Genomic DNA, 20566 nt, shown 5'->3' on the forward strand with positions numbered 1-20566 from the left:
TGTGTAAAAGCTTTTCTGTGAATGTAAATCTTTATTTCTCTAAGATAAATACACAGAAGAAGGATTTCTGGATGATATATAAACAAACATTTATGATGTACATTTAGCTTTATAGGAAATTGCCAACCTATTAACCACTTGTGTATCTTCTTTGAAGTACCTGTTGAAATATTTTATCCTCATCCCCCTTTTTAAAAAATTGGGTTGTTTTCTTATTATGGAGTTGTAAGAGTTCTTCATGTAGCCTCAATACAACTACTCTCTTAGATATGTGTTTTATAATTTTTTCCCCTTAGTCCGTGGTTTCTCTTCACAGTTTCTTAATAGTATCTTTTGAAGAAATGAATATTTAATTCTGATTAAGTCAAATTTATCACTATTTCTCTTTTATGGCTCATGCTTTTGTTGTCATATCTAAGAAATCTTTGCCTAATCCAAGGCACTAAGATTTTCTTTCATCTTCGAGCAATGTTATGGGTTTTAGTTCTTACATTTAGGTCTGTGTGTCATCTCAAGTTCATTTTGTATATAGTGTAATGTAAAAACAGAAGTTCATTTAAAAAAAATGTCACTTCTATTATTTCAGTACTATTTGTTGATGAAACTACCCTGTGCTACTGGATTAACAGCACCTTTGTCACGAATTTTTAGTTTTTCCAAATTCTCAACAGCCATTAACTTCAAGAGTTGGAAGTAAGAAGTCAAAACTCCCAAATCATAAATTATTCTGTGCTTTTCATAGTACTTTATTGCTGTTTCTGAATAACAGGATAGCGTAAACAGTGAATCACTTTTCTGTGGTAGGGTTATATTTTCAAGGGTCAGTTCTATAAAGTAAGATATAATGATACATGCATAGGTTACTATTATGAACCAATATATTGTAAAAAATTATATATTTCAATGATATGCAAATATAACCACTACCTAATACAGACATTTGGTAACAGAAAACATTAAAAGAATACATTAGCACTGAATGGGTACCAAATAAACATCATTTAAAAATTGAAAGATACCACAAATATTTAACATTTCAAAGTTATTCTGTTTGCTATATTTATGTTAGAAAAATAAGTATTCTTAAATGATATTTTAAAACACATAGGCGTTAATTGTTAATACTAATTTTGTGAAAAATATGCCAAAGTAGAAGTTTCTTTCATGTTATGCTGATGTTGGTTAAATTATTCAGAGTGTGTCCAAAGCAAATTGAAGCTGGGCATTAAACTAGGTACTGCTTCATACAAGCTCATTTCCTTTTCAGTGATGAAAATACTTTATCTGCTTGACTTCGCTTTGCTGTTAAAATTGATACTGCTTTTTCTCATTCAGATTTTATATCAGCTGACTTCACGATGGAGTATTCTACAATGATATTTATGTATCTTCTCCTTACATTTCTTCTGTAAAAGTATTTGTAAAGAACTGTAGCCTACATCAAATATTCAAACACTGGAAAACACCAGCGAGTATTATTGGATTCTGAGAAGATAAGGTAACATTTGGATATCCTAGCAAGGTTAACAGTATTACACAGAATCATGTTTCAAAATTACCAATTTTCGGACTACTTCCAAAACTTATTATTTCTCAAAGCCAAGACTTGCAGGAGTTTTATAAAGTGGACTAATGTGTATAAACTTAATAGCTTTTTATAGATACGAATGACTCACTGTTAGCAGCCTACGGGGCCACGAACACATACTTGTAACATGGTGACACTGACAAGCAAAACTGGGTGATTTGACTGTGACCCCTTTTCTCCCACATGTTCCTGTCCTGCTCCTGAAAATGCTGACCTTAACCCTTTGACTCCATGTATCGCTGACTGTGCTTTTGCTTTTGACCTGATGCCAGTGAATTCCTTCAACCTAGTAATGCCCATGTTGACTGTTAAAACTTTAATTCTTGTGGCATTTTTCCTGATTTCTCAACTGATTTTTCTCATGATTTGGTATAACATACGAATGTCCCTAGCAATGCCAGGAAGGAATTCTTGCATGGAAACATTACTGGAAATCAACTGATCACACACGTGTGATTGTATTTCTGGACTTTATTCTGTTTCGCTGTCGACTTGTCTTTCCTTACGCCAGCACCACACTGCCTGGATTACTGCAGCGCTACAGGAAGTCTTAAAGACAGGTAGAGTCAGTCCGTTAGCTGGTTGGAAGGTTTACGCTGCTGGATAAAATAATAACCAATTTTCATTTTAAAGGGCTGCTGTTCACAACGTTCTCTTGTCTGATACTTGCATCAACTACTGGAAGCTGAACAAGTATTATATCTACATTCCCATCTTGCAGAAAAGAAACCTCATCCTCAGAAAGAGTGACTTCTCCCAGGTGGTGTGGCTAGCCAGGTGGGTTTGAGACTGCACTCCAAGTCCAATGCTCTTGGAACTGCTTTATAACAGCCCCCCTTCCCACCTTCCTAGGGCCAGTTCCTCACTGTATAGCCCTCAACTGAAAAGAGATCCCCTCGAAAAGGCTTCCTTGATTCCCTGAGGTGCCCAAACAACCCCTCTCTCTATAACCTTCACTCTTCTACCCCATTTTGTTTTCTTCCTCCTACTCATCTCTGTCTGTGCTTATTTATTTCTTTACTTGCTTATTTTCTCTCTCTACCACTAGAATGTAAGTTCCTTACAAGCAGGATCTTACACTCCTTGTGTTCTCAGCTACTGGCACAGAGGCTTGTCCTTGGCCAAGGTTTGTTGAATGGATGAAATAAATGAAAGGCCGGGCACGGTGGCTCACGCCTGTAATCCTAGCACTCTGGAAGGCTGAGGTGGGAGGATCACTTGAGTTTGAGACCAGCCTGAGCAAGAGTGAGACCCCGTATCTACTAAAAATAGAGAAATTAGCCAGGTGTCATGGCGCGTGCCTGTAGTCCCAGCTACTCAGGAGGCTGAGGCAGGAGGACTGCTTGAGCCCAAGGAGTTTGAGGCTGCAGTGAGCTATGATGATGCCACTGCATTGTAGCTGGGGTGACAGAGCAAGACTCTGTCTCAAAGAATAAAAATAAAAATAAATGTAATAAGTGAATGCCCTCTCTCCCAAAAGCAATAAGGCAAGTGACAAACACCAAAGTGCTTATTTTGTCCTGAATTATATATAATATTGACATAGTTTACATTCCAGTGTACGGGCAACTTCCCCAGCCAGGCTGGATAAAAACACATTCCCTACTAGATAGAGCTAAGGGAATGAAGGAATGCCCACTGTCAAACTACCTCCCACAGCAAACTGAACTGGAAAAATCAGAGTAAGCGAGAGCTGGAAAGTGCCTTTTTATTAAATTCACAAACTCTCATGCTGAATTCAAATTCCATGAGCATGACCGTTTCTGTGTTCCGGGGCATGATCTAGGTGGAAGGGGGAAAGATGTCAGACAGCTGACGTTCAGTTCAGAAGCCAATCCTTCAGAGATTGCTGACAAACTGTGATTCTCACTTCTAATAAAGAATTTGAGTTTGAAAACAAAATGAACATTAAATAAGGCCTGTATGACAGCTGTCCAGTAATAAAGGACATCTCTTGTGGAATAAGAATATGCATTTGTGTGTGCGCGCGCGCGTGTGTGTGTGAGAGACAGAGACAGAGAGAGAGAGAGAGAGAGAGAATACGAATGTGTTGTGTATGTGCTCAGTCCTAGGCATAAAGCTTATTTGTGAATATGAGAGAATATGAGGCCTAAGTGAGAGAAAAATTGGCTCAAGATTACAAAGAATCAACGGTATTCAATTAGAAATATTTTTTACAAGAAACTTATTTGAATATTTTAAACAATTTCATATTGTTAACTTACTTTAATTCAACAGAGAAAAGATTAATTTATAACAAACATGAAATACATTACTTTAATACTACTAATTACTAAATTACAAAAACACATTCAACATACAATTTGGTTGGAGCTGAATTCAGAATATCTGAAATTTTCAAAGGCTAGGATGAAGTTTACTTTTGCCCTAAAATTTACCTTAGGCTTCGATGAAAGCATTTATTAATCAAGTCAGTAATGTGATCAAGGTTATAGAGGAAAAACAAAACATCATCCTTGCATACTGAAAGCCCAACTATTTCAGAAAATAAACTACTTAAAAAAAATTTCCGGGAAGTTAAACATGAGAGATTGAACACAACTATTTATCTGCAGAGAAAGGCTAACACCTACCAAAGCAAAGAGAACAGGAGAGTCAGCAGCAGAGAATGGGGTATCAGCTCACCTTGCAGACACTCTGAGGAAAGTAGGGAGAACAGTGCTAAAGAGCTGTGCATAGAGGAGGAAACAGAAATCTAAGTGTTCTACAAAAGGCTGATTCACCCAACAGAGTCCTGCGAAATCTCAACAAAAATCAGGCCCTAAAACAAACAGATGATAAGGGCTGGGCCCATGCCAACAGGAGAAAAGGCTGTACTAGAATGCCCGCCCCATCCCTGGGAAGCCAGGCGACAGCATTCCCCCAGGCTAGCAGGAGCTGGACAGGTTTAGTCTCTGGAGAAAGTGACTCTCTCACAGAGGCCAAGGACTCAGAGGCACCAGGTATAGTGGTGGGGAGTGGCAGTGAGGCCATATGAACTGAATGAGGAGGGCGAGTAGCCATCCCCACATACAGAGAAGTGAGGCCTCCAGCTTCCTTCTGCCAGTCTGTGCCCAGAGCACCAGCAGTCAGGCTTATATTCCCCAAGTTGCAAACAGAAAATCAGTCTCTGAAAGAACTGTATCCTTACAGCCAATACCACACTTAATGTTGAAAGACTGAAAGCTTTCTCCCCAAAATCAGGAATAATATAAAGATGTCAGCTCTCACTACTTACATTCAACACTGTACTAGAGGCCTAACCGTGCAATAAGGCAAGAGAAAGAAATAAAATTCATATGGTCCATCGCAGAGAAATACAATTGCCCTTATTTGCAAATATGATTGTCTAAACAAAAAATACCAAATAATCTACAAAAAGTTGTTAGAAATGATAAGTGAATTTAGTAGGGTCCAAGGATACAAGGTAAAATACAAAAATCAACTGTTTCTTTATATTAGCAATGAATGACTGGAAATTGAACTTTAAAAATATATGACTTTATATTTAGATACAATAGCATCTGAAGGCAAAATGGGACAACAAGGCACATGCAAAATTTGTGTGCTGAAAACTATAATATACTGATGAGAGAAATTTTAAAAAGGCTAAATAAATAAAAAGATACACTATGCTCATGGGTCGGAAGACTCAGTATAGTTAAGATGTTAGTTCTCCCCTAAATGATCTACAGATTCAACATGATCTCAATCAAAGAGCTAGCAAGCTTTTTGTAGAAATCGACAAACTGACTCTAGATCAATGGAATATAGTCCAGAAATAGACCCACATATATATGACCAAATAATTTTTGACAAAGGAGTCAAGATAACTGAATAGAGAAAGGACAGTCTTTTCAAAAAATGGTGCTTGAACTGGACATTTATATGGAACAAATGAACTTGTACCCATGCCTCATACCATATATAAATATTAACTTGATCATATACCTAAACATAAAGCTGAAAACTATAATACTGATAGAAAAAAATATGGGAAAATCTTTGTGACCTTAGTTTAGGCAGAGAATTCTTATGTGGACATAACAAGCATAAACCATAAATAAACTGAAGAAGCCTCAGAGAAAAGACATATAATTACAAAGCTAACTTTGCACCTCATCACCCCACTCAGAAAAACCACCAGTGAGATCTGCTTTCACACTCAGAGCTTCTCATCAATTTTTAGCTCATTCTTAAATAATAATGGATGGCCAACAACAGCCAAATATTTGAATAAAGCTTCCGACATGACAGACAGAAACCAAAACAGACCAAAATACAGACAGGAAAAAGGAACTTTTTCTGAGGAAACAGAAACAAATCAGGGAACTAAAGAGAACTTTAGAAACTACAGCCAGTCCTTGCCTTGCCTGGCATGTAGTGCAGGACCAGGGAAACGTCTGGATGAGCTGAAAAGGTGCAAAGCAATCTTACCAATAAGTATTGATTTTTGTGACCTTTAAAAATTTCTGTCAAAATGTTACAAACTCTCTTACTCTAGGTTAAAATAGAGAAATGGAAAAAAAAAAAAAAAGGCAAAATCACTACTTACTTAGTACACTGCAATTTAAAACATTAGAAACTATTGAGAATTAGTGTTTTAGTTCTCTGTAACAAACTTATGTCCATATAGTGATATAAATGATTGCATAAATAAATAAACCGGGGAGAAGAGACAAACCTCCTGCTTGGAAGAATTCCAGATGATTGATGTTGATGCTCCGCCTGCAAGGAGGTGGAGCCCCCCACTCCCTACGTGTGGCTGTGTATAGTGACTTCCTTTCAAACAGGACAGTACAGAGGGGGGAATAGTAATTTTACATGAAGAAATCTAAGGAACACTATCACATATGTGTGATGAAGGTTAACAGCAAAAGTGAGGAGAGATATTGACAGCCTGTACCCTGGATATGAACTGATGAGAACGGCACTTTACCTCTGTGGTCTTCCCTCCAAAAACCCAGAACCGTAGCCCAACCACTAGGAAAATATTAGACAAACTTAAATTGAAGGACATTGTATAGAACAGTTGACCGCTACTCCTTACGACTGTCAAGGTTATCAAAAACAAGGAAAGTCTGAAAAACTTTCACAGTCTAGAGGAGCCTGAGGAGACATAATGACAAAAATGTAACTTGGTATTCTAGATGGGACCCTGGAACTGAAACAGAACAAGGACATTAGGTAAAAACTAAGGAAATCTGAATAAAGTATGGGCTTTTGTTAAAAACAAAACATAGTTTGCACAGTGCTTTCCTTCTTCCTGTCATATAATTTACGATACAGAGTGAGCATCATTTCTATGCCTTGGTGAATTGTCATACTCCTGAGTTTGGATCAACTTCCAACAGGTCATCCTACTGAACAAAAGCACTTTCAATGTAGTGAAATATCTCCAAGAGTTCCTTTAATGTGAAATTTTGTGCTGGCGTTACTTCCTTTGGGACATTTTCATCCTTTCTGTCTATCTGCCCCTGTAAATCAACAGCCGAGAACGCTTACCTATTGGTGCGGTAATAGTGGTTCTGCAGGGCATAGGGTATGCACTGGGTGTTGGACCGCTTCCTGTCAGCCTCCTTCCAACCATCTTCTGTCCACTTTCTCTTGATCTGCTTCTCTTCCTGTTTTTTCCCCACATATTCGGCATAGGTCTGGATCCGATAGCTTTCTGCGTATTTGCTGGTATTGACAGCTACAAGGAAAAGAAAAAAGTCCTTATGAAGGTCTGGCCTAACCACAAAGATGTCACTTTTGAAAGGTGGCCCAAGGCAGTCAAAGGAGCACTGGGTTCAGGTCTAAGCTTGACCCTGGCTCTGTCACTTAGAACTGCGGTCTGTGGCCTGTTAGGGACCGGGCCACGGAGGCCCACCCCGTTCCATAGCTTCCGTACAGCTTCATCTGTATTTACAGCCGCTCCCCATTGCTTGCATCACCGGCTGAGCTGCACGTCGTCCCCCTCCCCCTAGCTGGTCCATGGAAAAACTGTCTACCATGAAACTGGTCCCTGGTGCAAAAAAGGTTGGGGATCTCTGACTTAGAAGACAGGTGACCTTGGGTGCATCCCATAAACTCTCCAAGTTTGAGTTCTCTCACGTGGACAAAAGAGAGAGAGAGCCATTGTTCCCTAAGCTCCCTTACAGTGTGAAAGTGCTTTGTAAACTGTAAAGAACCGCAATGATGTAAGTAAAATACAAATTTTCAAAGTATTTGCAGCTAACATTACTGCTTGAAAATTATTCATTTTCAGTGTAAGAAATGAAAATAAACAAAGCTAGTAAAGGAAAACTGGAAGCCTTCACTATTTTGTCAAAAATAACAAAAGCAATATGGACACTGGTGGTGATCACAGTGTCAGGTCCTGACAGTCTCCTGTGTATCTGTGCCTGATACTTTATGTCCAATCTTCACGAGACACTTGCAAGGGAGGGAATGTCTTTACCGACGAGAAAGCAGGGTTGCAGGGGCCAGGCATTTACCGCGGGCCACTCCAGGGTGAATGGCAAGGCTGGGATGCAAAGCTGGGTTGCTCCAACCCTAGTGGCAGGGCCCTCCTTGCTGCTCTGCCCCTCACTTTGGACGCTGCAGATTTAAGACAGCGCCACGATACTTGAGACACGCCTCTTCTCCTTCCGCTGTGAAAGACTGCTAATTCTCTGTCATGTGCCTCTGGCTGGCAGGAGTACTTGAGAGCTAGAGCTTATTCCCCCCTTGGTGTTAATGCTTCAGACTAAGACAGGGTCAATTTTGTTCTAATGCCATGCTGCCTCCTCCTCTGAGGTTGGTGGATGGAACACGCTGGTAGTGTGGGAGGGAGGACCACAGGAAGGCCTGTTGGGTGGTTGCCCATCCGCTGGTGCTGGCTTATGCGATTTGGGCATATGCTCTTCCTAGCCCACTAACACTGCCAATAGTTAGTACCCACACTGGCGGCGAGACAGGAAGAGTTTGGCCATGCTCTTGGGGCAGTCTTGGTACCTGGATAGGGGCAAAAGCACCAGGACATCAGAAACAAAGACTGTATACCCGCACCAAGAAAAGTTCTGGGTACTGAGTAGTTCTCAACAAACATTATGTGAATGAATGCATGATGAAGTGCAGCAAGTGGTGATGGGCATGCAGGCTTTGAGCACGTCAGAACCAGACAAGGGACTCTGGGACGTCAGGGACCTCAAGGAAAGACAACTGCATCAGAGGAGTGTTCCACACACCTGACGCCTAATGCTTTTTAACCTTCATGTAGCAGATTTGACTAAAACTTCTCAGCACAACAATGGTTTCCAGAATGTTGTGCCCTAAATATTTAGTCATCTAACAAACAAAACAGAAAAAAAACTTCTATTTCTTCAGAAGACATAAATTGTTCATGAGAAGTTTGCTGTACTTTCAAATATTCAGTCTTGAATTCAAGAGAAAACGGGGAGAAAAAGGACCCTCAAAGTATTAGAGAACTTTCCTATTATACAGTTTCCCAAAGAAGCAGAGTGAGTTACTGAAACGTGAGCTCAAAACAGCATGCTCTGACTCACTCACAAGGAGATAAACCATGAAAGCAGCCAGTTCTGGGGATGTGCTAGTGAACGGTTACTCATATCAGAGAATCACAGAAATAGGATCCTTTCTTGAAAATTTTATTCCTTGGAACAGTTACTTTTCCTACTTTCTATGTGTCATATTTCTGATTTTTTGACTCATTTATCCAGCCTTCCAACAATTTATAGCCAACAAACATCATCCATCCATTCTTCCATCCAGCAATTACTTACTGTCTTTGTCCCATGGCCTATGCTAGGTATTGGGTAAAACAAGACACAATCCCCGCCCTCTTGAAGCTCACCCTGTCACATACCAGTTTTATGTAGAGGTGATTTCCCTGTAAGCTTGAGACTCTCCACTAAAACACATGAATCTATCAACGTGATATACAACGAGAACTCACAGGTTCTACCATCGTCTCTCTATATCAACTGTTGGCAACTGAGCACTTCTTGCATTTTCCTCCGTAAATTTCATTCTTTAATCTGGAAGGTTTACTTTGCAAGCGTGCCCAAAAGAGATGACTCCTGCAATAATCTCGCTCTCAAGTTTAATTTGGATTACCAAGTGAAAGAGGAGGCTTCGGTGAATATTCCCCATGAAAGCAAAGGTGATGACAGGGTCATAAAGAAGCTAAGACGATCTGTTTAATGGTGTCTGATTGTTTCCATTAATTCAGCTCCCAGCTGATGGACAAATATTACAAACAACTCTCTGACCATGGTGAGGGAATTTATCTGAGCACATTTGGAATAAGGCTCACTTGAAAGGGAAAACAAATAACAGTCCGCTTTTCACTGCTGGCCTTCACGTGGCAATAATTTACCAGCATTCCTTCGAGTCCCAGCAGCTTTGCAGCTCTCCGCCTTTAATCTAGAAGCCAAGCTCTGGCTCAAAGCCACGCCTCTAATGGATGAATCAGCAAAATGAATTGGCTGTCAACTGTGTGATTCCAGCTCGCCTGTCAGAAGCAGCATGTAGCAGGCTGCTGCTGGGTAACACTAACCTTTTCCAAATTTGTCAGGGAAATGATTCAAGGCAATCTATCGGCAATCTATTGGTCCTGCCACTTCGTCAAAGCCACTGGGGAACCAAACACGTTCAGAGTCCTCCCTGTTTCCCTGGAGGTGAGTGAGACCAGTTCCCCTCACATAATAGTCTCATCCACTCACCGCTTCATCGTGCCTGGTCCACTGTCCCTTGACACTTTGCACAGATTACAGCATTTAATCTTCACTACAACCCCACAAGGAAGGGATGTTCTAGTCACCATACAGATAAAAAGACTGAGCATCAGAGAAACTAAATAGCTTGCCTGAAGTCTTGCAGGTAAGCCACAAAGCTGGTCTGGAACCAAGAGGTGGCATATATATTACACATATGCGTATATACACACACACACATATTTTACAATGCAACAGTGCCACATGTATGTTGTGTATTTAAATGCAATTTGTTTATTTAGGTTGACAATTATAAGATATTTCCTGTATTAGGAATTTTAGACAGTCACTTGAAATGTTTAGACTTTTCTTTTTGAGAACTTTCCATTATCAGCAAACAAAATTTCTTGAACTAAGTTGATAGATGCATTATGTTTATGAACAGGCAGACTTAACATAAGATGCAGATTCCCTCCTAAATTGACCTATAGATTTAATGCAACTCCAGGAAAAAATTCCAACATTTTAATTAAACACTGAAAAAACTAAAAGTAAAAATTAAGAAAAACATCTCAGAAAGCAACAGTGGTTATGAGAGACTAGAGCTGAGCTGGCACTGGGGGAAGAAGTTGATTACAAAGAGGATGAGGGAGTGTGGGGGCTGACAGAACTGTCCTGCATCTTAATTGTGGTGGTTACATGATTGCGTGCATTTGTTAAAACAGAACTGCCCACCAAAGATGGTTGTTTTATTGTATATAAATTGCTCTTCAATTATTCTGTGGAACATGAAAGATGAAGTCTAAAATTTAAATGGAAGCACACAAGGGCCAACAATAGCAAAGAGGTTTCTGAAGAACAGGAAGGCTGTTATTGCCTTGCAAGCTCAGAAAGCTAAGTAACTAAGACAGTGTAGGAATGGCACAGGGATAAACAAACTGACCAGTGATACAGAAGTAAGAGCCTAGAAAAAGACTTATGCATCTGTGAAACTCTGATTTTTGACAGAACAGCCTGGAAAAGGAAAAGCTGGAAAAATTGTTTATCCATAGGAAAAAAAAAAACGAAATTGAATTCTTACACCATGCCGAAAAATCCACTCCAGATGGATGAAGAACTTAAATGTCAAAAGCAAACTCTGAGAACTTGAAAAGAAATGTAAGTGACTATCGAAATTCCTGAGCTTGAAGTAGGGAAGAATTTATGAAGATACAAAAAAGGTTAACCATAAAAAAAAAAAAAATCCGTAAGTTTGGCTACGTTAATGTCAAAACTGTTGGCCATCAGAAGACACTTTAAACAGAGTACAATCTATAAACTGGGGAAAGATATTTGTGAGGCATACAACTGACAGGATTAGCAGCAGGATACATAAAAACGCCTACAAATCAGTAAGGAAACAACAGAAAAATGGGCAAAAGACATGGAAAATCATGCACAGTCATTTCACAGAAGCGTATGTATGAGAGAGAACACGCACAAAAAAGCAAGAAAATGAGCAGCACACATTCCAAGAGCGTGGCTGTCCCGGCAGGGAGTGAGAAGGATGGGAAGGAGAAGAACAAGACGGAGATGTGATTTATTAGTCATGTTTTAGTTCTTTGGTTGAGTGGTGGTTTCACAGATGTTCATTACATTTTAAATGAGCAAAATGTCTAGGTATTCCATTGTTTACCCTGTCCCACACTAACGGCCATTTCCAACACAGTCTAAGTGAGAGGGTCTCTTTAAGACCAGCCAAAAGTTTACTCCCGTTTCAGTGTCTGCAGTCATCCGGAAGGAGGGCCCCCTGCATGTTGTGTGTGGTGTAAGTAAGCACTGCTGCTGGGATGCCAGACTTCTCAAGCCTTACTCAGGCAGCTAAAGGCATTTTTGTTGAGGGTAGGGGTGGGGGACATTAGGAAACTGCTGAAGCAGTTATACACTATTAGTCCTGCATTTTCTGCAATGGCTATCCTCAGCAAACATCGAGTTTGCAGCATCTAAGGGAACTGCCTATATTCTCATTAATTCAATGGTTATAAGAAAGAGAAGTATTTGTTGTACATTTATTTACTCTATGTCAGGCATAGAAAATCCTGTAAGTATTATCTCGACTTTATAGATAAGGAAACAGAATCTGAAGTGACTAGCCCAAGGTCCCAAAGATTACAAGGGTTTAGGCTGGGACCCAAATCAAAGTCTACATTCTTTCCATGACACCACGTGCACTGGAAGGGTACCGGTTTGTGTCATTTGGATTAACACAGGCATACATCTGTCTACAAGAAAACCAGAGAGTCTGCCCATCTCTCCCCACAAAGCTTTGTGTAAACACCAGAAGGAGTCTCTGCTCGATAACCCAGTGTGTCTCCCCCCACCAGAAGCGACGTGTGCCAAGAGCAACTTCTGCCTATTTCACAGACCCAAACTCTACTCCCCTAACGCCACTGAGAGCTTTAAAAATGTCAACGGTGTCATTTCTGATGCCCTTTAAGACAACCTGTCCTTATTCCCCTCCGCCAGCCCAGGGCCCGGAAGTACCACACTGTCACTCTGGGTTGTCACCCCATGCCTGGATGACACCAAATGTTGTTTGGTATATATTTGCTTATTTAAATATGAATATATTGGATATAAAAGTTTGCTCACATTCCATATTATTTTGATCAGGTTTGGGTTTACGACAGATTCATCACCTCTCCAATTTTAGCAGATACAGAATGGAGGGTTCAGCATGGATCCTGCAGGAGAACAAACTTTAAAAATCTTTAAAGGAAGGAGTTAAAAACAAATCAAAACAAAAACACCCAACCCTAAGGGTCACTAGGAACATTTTCCTGTATTTACAAAAATCTTGGATGCCTTTCCTCTCGACCTATCCAAGGGCATAGGCAGATGCTAAGCTGCGTGCAGGAATCAGTGATTTAACAGAAACTTGGTAAAAGGCAGATATTTCTAATGTGCCCAAGAGGTACAAAAGGGCAGGCCAGACCAGAAAATGATAGCCCTCTTTTTTATTCTCTCTAGTCCATCCTTCCCCCGCTGACATGATCCATCCTCTTCTGTCAGACTCTGAGGGTCTTCAAGATAAAGTCCAAACTTGCTGGTATACCATACAGGGCCCTTAAGGGACACCTAGCGCTGTCCAGCTTTCTCACTGCAACCTGACTATTTCCCACGTTTAGATGTCCCTCTCCCACACAGGGCCAGGTGCTCTCTGAGGGAAGAGTCTATACCGTATCCATCTTTGTAGCAGCTGGGGTATGCCAGGATATTTTGCACCCATTCATTATATGATTATGGGAAGAAAGGAAGGAAGAAACAAAGCCTTTATGTCTGTTCACAGCCTGTTTCTACTGAAGAGAAAAAAAGCCAGAACCAGGATACGTATTTACGAATTTTTCAGTAGAAATCCCATGATGAAGCCAGGCGTATGAGCAAAAAGCCTGGACGGGAAACAAGAGGCAGCGGCCCCAGTACTGATCCAAAGGGCAGCTTCACCTGGGCAGGAATAACCGGTGCACCTCACCGGCCCCCAGCCTGCAGCGATGCTGGGAAGAAACAGCTAGGAACTGCGGCTTGTGAGTCCTTGTCCTCACTCTTTCTCTCACACCGTGGTGCTTCTCCAACAAAGGGTAATTTTTTTTTTTTTAAGTACAGAGGCTCAAAGAGTAAAAACTAGGTCAATGAAAGAGATCCAAGCCGGTAAAGGGGACAGACAGAACTAATGAAGGCAGGCGGTTAGAGGCTGGATTCATCCCTCCCTTCCTTCCCAGGGCCTCCACTGTAGTGCCTGACACGCAGGAGGCGCAGAGGACCGTGCTCACAGAGCGCAGAGTGCGCCAGCAAGAGCAGCTGAGTGTTTACAAACAAACGTCACAGACCCCACTGCTGCGAGGGCAGATAGTGCTACTTCCGCCTGACTGATAAGGCGGAGAGAACGTTCCACCGGCACCCGGCTAGGACGTGGCAGGACAGGGCAGATGTGTGACCCTGGCTCTGCTGCCCCCGACTCTGTGCTCTTGCCATGCCACCGCCTCAATTAAAGAAAGACAGGCATTCCTGCTGGCCACTGTTGCCGTACCTCACTGCTCTCTAATTAAGGCCAAAGAAGTGGCAAAGAAAACTCTTTACAAACCGGACAAGAAGATAATGGTGATGTTCAATTACTTAAAACCTACCCAAAGGGAGGCAGCAAAGTCAAGTGGGAACACCACAGGTTCTGAGGCTGCACAGGACTGGGTTTGAATCCTGCCCAGATCTTAATTTGCCTGAGTGAGTCACCTGCCTCACCAGACTCCCATTACTTTATCCAAAAAATGGGCATCTCTACCTACCTTACAAAGCTGTTGTGGGAACAGAAGTATATATATGAAGCTTATAGCACAGACACATAGTAGGTGCTTAATGAATGAAGTTACTATTAAAGTTGCTATTAAATCACAAAACATACAGCTGAGACAAAAAGAACTGTGCCCAAGTCAATATATGACATTCCACAGTGATACAGATGCAGTGAGCTGCCACTCATCAAACTCATCATGCCGTGATGTGACAGAAGTGAGGGTGGCCCAAGGCCCCTTGAGTCTGCAGTAGCTCATGGAACAGCCCTATCATTTAGAATTGGGGTGTAATCCAGCAATCTTGACAAGTATAAAATCAAAAGGTCTGAACTGTAAATTTTCACGATTTTACCAAGACCGAAATTAGTTAACTGATTTTCACAAACTCTTCTGATACCACTACAGTCTGCTTTTGAAACAGTCATGTCATTCATTCATTCCTAAACACTGGCACCGGGCACAGTGCTGGGTGGTGGGGTGCGGCAGAGGGGAAGAGACGTTCCCTGCCCTTGAGCAGCCCACGACCTAGAGGAGGAGAAAGGAAAGGAAAGGACTGCAGAGGAACCCCAGCTAGGCATGAACCCAGGCGGGAAATGATGACTTTCACATGAGTAGGGGCAGCAGCGAAGGAGACAGTAAATACGGGACATTAAAGGCTGACTGGGAGGTGGAAGACCTGCTGTCTAGGCTGTAAGTTCCCACGGCCCAGGCCAGCTGCCTGGGCATTCAATGGATGATGTCACTAAGGAACACTGCTTCGATTAACCAGCCTGGTGTTTTTCTTTTTTCATGGTTACAGGCTGAAAAGTCAATTAAAAATTATTAAAGCTACCATTTATTAAGTACTTTCTATATGTCAAGAACTATGCTAGCTGCTTTACAAACAAATGCAGCTGACCCCTGAACAACCCAGGTCCAGTCATATGTGGATTTTCTTTTCAACCAAATGCAGACTGAAAATACAGTATTCGGGGGATGAGAGGCCTGCGTACACGGAGAGCTGACTTTCCCTAAATGCGGGCTTGCAGGGCAGACCGTGGCACTTGAGTAAACACAGATTTGGGCACGTGTGGAGGGTGCCAGAACCAATCCCCTGCAGATACCGAAGGGCGACTGTATATTTAATTCTCCCTTGTTCATTTATTCATCTATTCGTTTATTTGTGAACAAGCAAGCCATCTGCTAAAACTGGACAACTGAGGGTATGAGTGAATCAGAGAGACACAGCCCTAGTACTCGTGGGGGAGAGCGAGCACCGACCACCACACCTGCGCTGAGGTTAGAAGAGGAGCTGTGCTCTGGGACAGTTTCCCCACGGAAATGGCATTCCGGTCTTTCCTGAGACTTGACGGCTGGGAGAGCAGACGGTGTAGAAAATACCAAAGGTGTGTTCCAGGCAGAAGGAATATGAAGTGACCAATCTTGGAGTGAGGCGACAGTCTGGACTGAGGACTGAAAGACCAGAATGGCAAAGCCAGGCAGGGAAGCTGGAGTGACCGGTAGAGGCACCGTGCTAAGTGCAGTGGGAGCCACTGAAGGTTTGCTCAGGAGGAGCTTGGGATGGGATCTCCCCCTCCTGACCACGATTTGGGGAGATAGGTAGGAAGTCAGTGTAACGAATAGGAAGAGAAAGGATGGCAGCTAGTTAGGATGGAGGAGGTGGGGATACGGAGAAAAAGACAGAATGGAGAGACAGTCCTCGGAGTCCCAGCCTGGGCAGTGCAGGGTTGCACTGTTTAGGGACCAGGGAGCAGGAGACAGAGTACAGGGTTGGGGTAGATGGTGGCTCTGGGGTACCTGGGAAACATGGGACAGGCAGGGAGAGTCGATTTCGGAATCCCTGGCACGAAGGTAGCTTGAGCCCTGAGACAGGACAGAATCTCTAACGGAGAAGGCACAGATTAAGAAGTCTCCAGAGTGAACTCTGAGGAACACCCACCTTTAGTCATTCTGCAGACGGGAGAGCAGGCACGGGAGACCGGGAAGTTATGGGCTGAAGGGGAGGGGGACAAACGTGGCAAGTACGACGTCCAAGGATTCGAGAACACACTGCAGTGTACTGAGCGATGGGCTGGGAGAGGAGGTTGTCTGCTGGGGTGTGGTGGGAGGTCGCTGGGGCCCTCGGTAAGAACAAGCTCAGTGGTGTGGGGACCACAGCTAGAGCAGAGTGAGTGAGGACCCCGGCATGGTGCGGGCTGCAGACCACGCGAGTTCCTAACAGGAGGGAAAGCGTCGGGGGAGAAGGCAAGTCGGGATCATGAAAAGATGGACGGGATCCACAGGTCTTCATGCCAGAGACAGTCACCTTCGATTGAGTGCCACCAATCTGCCCGAAGCTTTTTCTCCTCAAAACAACCTGACAAGGTATTAACAGTGCAGGTAACAACTGAGCTTTTGCACACGAGGAAACAGAGGCTGAGGGAGGCTGCGTAACCCGCTGAAGGCCCCGACTGCTAACTGGCAGCGCTGGGACTGGAAGCCCGAGCTTCCCGGCTCTGACGCTGTCCTTCTGACGACAGTTTCAACCTACCCCTCAAAGCAGTCAACAGAGCAGCTGCTCTCAAACCCAGCCAAACAAAAAAAGGTTTTCACAAGGGCTGACACAGCTCCTTGAAAAGTGGGGTAGTGATAGGCAGAAGGTAAGAAGGAATTTATGATGGAGTCAAGTAGGAGCACACGGAGTTCAGAAAAAAGTTTTGAATTGTTATTTATTTATTTATTTTTAAAAAGAAGAATACCTTTTTTTTTTTTTTAAGATGAAACACATAACTTAAAATAGGAGTTGAGAAGCAATTCCGTATTTAACAGTCTTGAGGAAGCTGACAGACAGCTGAAAGGCCTAAGCAATTTACAACATTCTTCACACTTCATGGGAGAAAATTAAGATTGATGTCTCAACCACACAAGAATAATTTAAGGTAAAATCAAAGATCTCCTAGATCATGTGAAATGGCAGATCCTAAATGTCAAGAACACTGAATAAATTCCACTCCAAGGAAGACTACATAGCACATGTTTTAGTTATGCTATTTTATATCTTCAAGGTCTGCTTATATACATATCATAAAGAAGTATAGATAGATAATAATCACGGTTTATAGAGAGGTTACTAAGCACCAGGTGCTATATTATCTCTAATCGTGAACATATTATTCTAAATCCTACACTATCCTAATATATTAATCTTAATCTGTTCTTTTCTATCTCTAATCCTGCCTCTGTAGGACAGCCTATTTTGAATAGGGAACCTCAGACAGGTTAAGTAACTTGCCTGATGTCACAGCGCTAGACTGCAGGAAATGGCCAGGACTTAACCCATCGCTGACACCACTTCCCCTACCTGAGTGCCTTTGCCGCTTTAATGGCAGCTTACAGCTTGCGTTGGGTTTTCAATCACAGCAGTATCACCAAACACCCCCTACCGTCACTACAGAAAACCCACTCTGATGTGTTCTGTTCATCTTTCTCTCTTCTTTTTTTTATGCTGCTATCAACCAGCATTGATTTCCTGACCCACTAACGGGCCCTGACCTGAAGACTGAAACACACCACAGCTCACTGACACCCACCATTCAAAACAGCATTTCTATTCAACAATGCACTTTGTGTTCTAAAAGGTTAATCAACAAAAGAACTTTGAGGACACGACCTATTCGGAGCCTGTGTGTAATTGAGCCACTGGACGGAGGCAGGGTCTGGGTCTACAGTCAGATTAAGCAGGGTCCTTTCATCTCGACTAGTTAGTTCTCGGGAACTTCGGACGCCGGGCACAAATACACACCAAATACACACATACACCACCAGCACCAAGACGACACTTTTGGACTAGGTAACCCTGGCAACTTGTTGAGCTGTTTATGAAGCACTAAATCTGCCACAAGATAAAGCATAAGTAGCATCATCTACTTTTCCACTTCCCATACCCATGTATGCTAAAAGCGTGCCAGAGTAGCACATGTTTTAAGATTTAAAGGTTTCAATAGTTGCAAAGCTCAAAGTCTGTTTATAATCTAATATAGGAGAGGCTGTGCTGGATGTTTACATTTTCATTAAATGTCTCTCTGCAGATGTTTTTGAAGTGGTTTTCACTTGATAAAAGAATTTACTTTAGCCTCATGACTCAGCTTATTTATTAACCAAGTGAAATCTGGAGGAAGGAAGAGGAACTGGGGAGACAGTGAGAATGACAGGTCCTTATTAGCCAGGCAGGGCTAACCTATCTCACCAGCAAGGTGAGTCAGGACCCCTGGAAGGAGGGTGTCAGTCACCAAAAGTGGCCTCTCCCAACCTATTAAGGAAGGAGTCACAGAAATTCCACATAAACTGTAAATGGGACAACTCTGTCTATGGTTCCCTTTAGCCATTCCTTGCCATGCTCCAGCACTGGAAGCACACTGTGCTTCCCCCAGGTTACCCGGATGCTACGCTAGGAACACAAGCCCCTTTCCTGGGCCTTTCACCTCTTCCACTCCCCACCCCTGCAATCCATCTACAGATGCAGAGCATTCTGAACTTTATAGCATCAACAGGACACCCCACACATGATCTGTCACCACCAAAAAGATTCGAGCCAGGCGTAGTGGCTCACACCTGTAATCCCAGCATTTTGGGAGGCTCAAGCGGACTGCTTGAGGCTAGGATTTTGAGATCAGCCTGGGCAACATAGTGAGACTCCATCTCTATGAAAAGAAAAGTGAAAGAAAAGAAATGAAAAGAAAAGAGAAAAGGAAAAGATTTGGAAAAATGCCAAAAATGCCAAGAGAACCTCCTTTAACACTCAGCCAGCCACCTCCATGCCCTCATGGAGCCTCACTGGCACTGTGCCTGGCTTCCCATGCTCTGTGGACAGAGATCAGTCTGGTAAGAAAAGGAATGAAATCCTCTCTTCAGACCACAGGTTGCCTTGGGACAATGAAATTTACTTGTTATAACCGGCAATATTTGACTTCAGAAAGCAGCAGACAGAAAGAGTCACACTTCTCCAAATGGGAAATAAAGAACGAGGACGTTGGTTATTTTTCACGTCAATTTTAATCTTTGCCTTTGATGAGATGATGTGCCCAACAACTCACTTATTTCATTGGTGGGTCTTGTCTACACACTATCCACTAAAACCCGAAGGATTACCAAACATCCCCAAATGGTGGCACAAAACTGAGTAAGAATTAATTTTAAAAGTCCTATCCTGTCTTAGCATTTAACACAATGATTCTACAGTTGTATTATTTTGTCTCCTTTTGAAAATTACCAAATCACTTCCTGTTGTACTTCAGGGTTTTAGAAAGACTATTCTACCTCTGTTTTCTTCTTCCTTAAGGAAGTTGTTTCCCTGTTGTGGAGGGCGGCTGCTGCTGACATAACATCTACAGGCTTTCAGGTCTGAACGCGAGTGCATTGGGCTGCCAAAAAGAGAGGAAGCGTGCCGAGGGACATTTTTCTTGAGTCAAACACACACACACACAGGAGAGCGGGAGAAGGAGAGAAAGAAGGGAGAGAGGAGGAGCATAGGGCAGAGAGAGGAAGGGGGAGGGCAGAGTGAGCTTTTCCCTTTGCTGAGTAAGTGCTTTCAGAAGGTGGCAACTCCCAAAATTCAGAGAAGTAACAAATTCTTTGCCACTCCCGCATAGTAAAAGAGTCTGTGAAATTCTCTGCCAGCAGAAGATTTTTTTTTAAAAAGTGATACTGGCATTGTTCAGCTTTCCTGCCTCAAGTTGTTCGTGTCTCTAAATTGTTCTAAACGTTCATTTGGGTTTCCACATCCTAAGGAGAAATTAACGTAGATCTTTTTGTTTCTTTGGACCTCCAATGCAAAACCAATTGGTTAGATTTTTTTAAAAAGTCAAGCCTAATGTTTATATGTAAAAAATTAATACGAGGTGGGTGAGGTGGCACACGCCTATAGTCCCAGCTACTCAGGAGGCTGAGATGGGAGATCAAGTCCAGCCTGGGCAACA

At 42.4% G+C, this 20566-nt stretch overlaps 1 protein-coding gene across 1 annotated transcript in view; it reads right to left on the reverse strand.

Moving 5' to 3' along the window:
* PARN (poly(A)-specific ribonuclease) overlaps positions 1–20566 on the reverse strand; it is a 146961-nt gene that overhangs the window by 18069 nt on the left and 108326 nt on the right. The window contains exon 22 of the mRNA XM_012647546.1: positions 7094–7283. Coding sequence (XP_012503000.1) covers positions 7094–7283 — 190 coding nt within the window. The remainder of the gene's footprint in view (positions 1–7093; positions 7284–20566) is intronic.

This window comes from Propithecus coquereli, unplaced genomic scaffold (assembly GCF_000956105.1).
Source record: "Propithecus coquereli isolate 6110/MARCELLA unplaced genomic scaffold, Pcoq_1.0 Scaffold27, whole genome shotgun sequence".
NCBI lineage: Eukaryota > Metazoa > Chordata > Mammalia > Primates > Indriidae > Propithecus > Propithecus coquereli.